The 4,810-nt window shown below is 33.0% G+C and overlaps 1 protein-coding gene across 1 annotated transcript; it reads left to right on the top strand.

Moving 5' to 3' along the window:
* LOC18604731 (NAC domain-containing protein 100) lies at positions 551-2,605 on the top strand. Its single transcript, XM_018116636.1, has 3 exons — positions 551-1,140; positions 1,264-1,541; positions 1,663-2,605. Exons 1-3 carry the CDS (start codon positions 954-956, stop codon positions 2,272-2,274), a joined length of 1,077 nt encoding a protein of 358 aa, XP_017972125.1. The 5' UTR covers positions 551-953; the 3' UTR covers positions 2,275-2,605.

The following is a 4,810-nucleotide window of genomic DNA, read 5'->3' on the forward strand; positions in this document are numbered from 1 at the left end:
GCAACAATTTGTATGTCCTTATTTAGATTCTCTATGAAGGTATGGTAAATGTAACTGCATAGCTTTAATTGGAAAGGTTCTCTCATCATCCAAAATAATCACAAATTATTTGATAAATTATATAATAATTAATATAAACATGAACAAGTACCCGAACATTTGATTCATTGGTCAATACATGATTCTCTACTTAAAGAGCAGAATTTGAGTCCCCTTCCTCAATTAAAAAAAAAAACATAAACATAAACAAAGTTAAACAATTATCTGAACCAAAATTTGAATCCCCACATACCAAAAAACATTAGAAACAATTGTACAATTAATAAGGTATTTAACTTATGATGCTGCTTGCATGCATGATGTTTGAGATTAGCTGTCTCTGGTCAAAATTCAAGGGGATAGAATAGAAATATCATTATTACTATTAACATATAGAAAAAGTTTATTGAGAGGGAGGATGGGGGAGGGAGGCTAAAACAACCTACCAAGTTGCCTTACATACCACGTTTCTTTCTCTTCACACACCAGTATTTAGGGGGCTTTTGTTTCTCATGCTGCTTTTTTCTCTTAACACCTCTCCATCATCTTTCAGGTTTAATGCTTTTTAGTTCCATGGCTTCTCCCTTTTTCTCTCAATCCTTAACTTTATTTTTTTCCTAACTTCCCTTAGCTTTATATAAGCTTTCTTCTTATCCCTTTGCTGCACCACTTTCCATTTGAATCTTTTTGAGTTCTTTTATGTTTTTTGTTTTCTCTGTTATGTGGGTGACAATAAGAACTTTAGCTGTTAGGTCAGTTTATATATAGAGAGAGGTTATAAGGGTGTGTTTAGTGAGGATTTCAAGCTGAATTTTGGGGTTTCTTTTGTAGCTTGTTGATTGAAACCATTATTCTGAACGTGAAACAGAAGGTTTTAAGTGAGAGGGGCAATAGGGTTTTAGCTTATTCCAGGAATGGCAAACATTACTGTAATTGGTCAGGAGGATGATCAGATGGATTTGCCCCCAGGTTTTCGCTTTCACCCAACTGATGAAGAGCTTATTTCTCACTACTTGTACAAGAAGGTTCTTGACATCAACTTCAGCGCTAGAGCTATTGGAGAGGTGGATTTGAACAAGTCTGAGCCCTGGGAATTGCCATGTAAGTTCCTGCTCTTATAATCAGAATTTTCATTCACTTTTCTCTTTGTTAATTCTTTCCAGATGAGATTGTTTCAGGATTCTGTTTAAACTTTCTCATGTTTGTTTGGTTTATTGGGTATAGGGAAAGCGAAAATGGGAGAGAAAGAATGGTATTTTTTCTGTGTGAGAGACAGAAAATACCCTACCGGTCTGAGGACAAATAGGGCTACTGATTCTGGCTACTGGAAAGCTACAGGGAAAGACAAGGAGATTTACAGAGGAAAATCATTGGTTGGAATGAAGAAAACTCTTGTTTTCTACAAGGGTAGAGCTCCTAAAGGAGAGAAGACCAACTGGGTCATGCATGAATACAGACTGGAAGGCAAATACTCTGTCCACAACCTCCCCAAAACTGCCAAGGTAACATACACTTTTCTCTGTTTTCCTCTGCTTTTCATTCTTTCTTTTGCTCTGTTTCATTTGTGTAACCCATGTGGTGTTAATGGTTCTTTTTGTTTTTGTTTTTGTTATTATTTTGTAGAATGAATGGGTGATTTGCAGGGTATTCCAAAAGAGTTCTGGTGGGAAGAAAACTCATATTTCAGGTCTGGTTAGGGTGGGTTCTTTTGGTAATGAGTTGGGTCCTTCTGGTCTACCACCATTAATGGAATCTTCACCATACAATGGCAAGAGCAAACCTGCTGTCGAATCGGCTTACGTGCCCTGCTTCTCCAATCCTATTGATGTTCAAAGAAACCAACAAGACACAACTGATAATTTTAACAATCCTCTTCTTCCTGCTTCGTCTAATCCTACCGACATTTTCCCACGAATCCCACTTTCAAACGCTTTCTACTCTAATCAAGCTGTCCCTTTCCCATCAAATTTTCAATTCCCTGGCTCTGTTTTAATGCAAGACCAATCAATCCTGAGGGCCTTAATCAAAAACCATGGATCAAACATGAGGCAGGATTTCAAAACAGAGAGGGAGATGGTTAGTGTTTCACAAGAAACAGGTTTAACCACTGATATTAACACTGAAATCTCTTCTGTCGTCTCGAATCTTGAGATGGGAAAGAGGTCATTTGATGGTCAAGAAGCCCCCTCTGCTTCAGCTGGACCAGTGGACCTTGATTGTTTTTGGCATTACTGAAAAACATATCAGCAGCTCATTTGAAGAATGAACAAGTTACAAGCTACTTTACAAAGATTAGGCCTGGAGTTACTATGATTGCCTGGAAAAGATGGTGTGAGTCTGTGTATAGATTGTCTTAAGTCTGAATGAAAACTTGAAAGAAATTGAAGCATAAAATTATGTATTATAAATTTATAATTAGATCACCCTTTAAGAAAACTTCAATTGTTCTCTTGTTATATCTTTGTTTCTTTTCTGGGTTGCTGTTACATTGGCATCATTATTGTCAAATTGCTTAGATACAGGATTTGTCAGATATGAGATTCAGTTGGTAGCTAACTGATATTTATTTTGTTCTCTCTCTTTAAAAAATTTGCACCTTGAGCCTGTAGGATGTTAGTGCTTACATCATTGGGAACATGAGTAACATTCTCCTCATTTTTTATTCCTTAAATCTGGATCTGCAACATCACTTTGTGGGGACTCAATAGAAATCTACTGTTTTCTTTTTCTTTTTTATTGGATAATTAAATTCTACCATATTCAGGCAGTAAGGACTATACTGAATACATTATCCAGTGCATCATGAGAAAAAGGAGAAGAACAAACATTAAATGCTACTTTTGCCCCTATGGGTTTGAATTTATCATTCAATTTTATGATTGTCAAAATATGATTCTCATTTAACAAATGTTGCTCACATCTCTTTTTGGGCCAAACTTAATCAAATCTTGTTCAACACCCCCCAATTTTCAACATTTTGACAGAGCTGGCAAGATTTTCTCTTCGGGCATGCATCATGAGAAGCCAACTCATGTTAACCACTGAATCTTGTCACTAATATCTGTAAAAATGCGTGCCTAATACCTATCACATCAATAATCAATAGTGAAAGTATTTGAAAATAAAAAATTCCATGAATAATTGAGATTTGTTGTATGTGTTTAATGTTACTATTAAGATGCATGTAGATGATGAAAAAAAGAAAAAAGAAGAGAGGTTGGGGAATTACAAAAAAAGAAAGCGATACATTGAATAAACTGAAATATGTGCTCAAATCTCCTTTCTTCTTTCCCTCAATATTAATTAGGAAATGTTATTGAATGTGAGTAGTAGGTGCATTCCATATACTTGAGCTGTCTCTATTCAACCAAGCCTAAAATTCAAAATATATCTGGCAAAGGTGGAGTCAACTATATATGAAATTACTTATAAAAATTTAAAAACAATGAAAATGATTTTTTCCACTTTTCCACATTGATCATTTTATTTGTTTGGTTATGGAATTATGTCTGATTTTTGTTTGTTTAGTTCTAAATCAATGGATAGAGGAGCAAGTTGAATCAAATCTTAAACTTTAAACTTGTGTCACATTAATGGATTAATAAGGGTTTTACCCATGCTAAAAGAGAATAGTTTCCGCTCCATCATTATAATTTTATCCCCTTCCTTTTAATGAGTAAAATTCCGTAATAAGTCATAAAATCCATACATGTGAACGGTAATTAAAATTATATAAAAAAATAACCAAAAAAAACATAAAGCAGTGTGAAAAGTGGGCTTTTTTTTTTTTCTTCTATTTGATTCTTCCATTCATTTAATCATTCATTCAATTCATTCACAAAACCTTTCACTTTATCCAAATCATTCATTTCATGATGCATGCATTCCGTTCTGGAGCAGCAATCCTTTTTTAATGATGTAAGAATATGCTTCTGTTATTGAATTTTATTATTTTAAAATTAAATTAAAAGTAGCATGTGGTGTTTTAGTTTTAGGCACATGATGGAATGTCTCAAACCCCTCTCCCATGCAACCAAAACAATTTGAGTCCTACACGACATGATCCTTAACTATAAGAAAGTGCAGTGATTTTTGTCTTTGCAGAATTTTGTCCAATATATATATATATATATATATCCCTCTCCTTCTGTTTGACAACAGTGTTATTTAATTTTCTCACTATGTAAGTGGCCAACCAAGCAAAGTGCTGCTTCAAATGTTGGACCATTACCTAGATCCACCAACCAATTCTAGCATATTTTATATATATATATATATTCTTTTATATACGTACTAAAATATAGCTACTATTCTTCCTCTTTAAGATTAATATATTAACGATCCAAGTGTTGGAAGTTTTTTTTTTATTAAAATTCCTACTACTCCAATGAAAAAAAAAATCGATATAACAAAATCAGCACAAGTTTGATGTTAGTTTTATAGTTATCAATACCTTAAATTTTCCGAAATGATATGAGAATTAGTAAAATATTAGTCATTTTGTACCCAAAAAAAAAACTTAAATTCATCAAAACAATTATAATTAATTTTTTTTAAAAAATTAAATTAAAATAATAAAATAACAATAAATTGATTTAATTAATGAAATTGCTAGTCTCCACGTAAAATGGTTTTTAGATAAAAGAATTGACATTAAAAGAAAATTTCAATATCTATCTTAAATTGAGAGTTTGAGCAATTTGTATGTCGCTTGGATTTTTATTTATCAAAAAATACTACGTGCATGTTTGGCTTAATTTTTTTTTCAATT

This window comes from Theobroma cacao, chromosome 3 (assembly GCF_000208745.1).
Source record: "Theobroma cacao cultivar B97-61/B2 chromosome 3, Criollo_cocoa_genome_V2, whole genome shotgun sequence".
Classification (NCBI taxonomy): Eukaryota; Viridiplantae; Streptophyta; class Magnoliopsida; order Malvales; family Malvaceae; genus Theobroma; species Theobroma cacao.

Excerpts from the sequence above, each read along its gene's own strand:
- LOC18604731 (XM_018116636.1), top strand. The coding sequence starts at position 954 with ATGGCAAACATTACTGTAATTGGTCAGGAGGATGATCAGATGGATTTG. Across the intron at positions 1,141-1,263 it reads TGAGCCCTGGGAATTGCCAT|GGAAAGCGAAAATGGGAGAG; the intron begins GTAAGTTCCTGC and ends TATTGGGTATAG. Across the intron at positions 1,542-1,662 it reads ACCTCCCCAAAACTGCCAAG|AATGAATGGGTGATTTGCAG; the intron begins GTAACATACACT and ends ATTATTTTGTAG.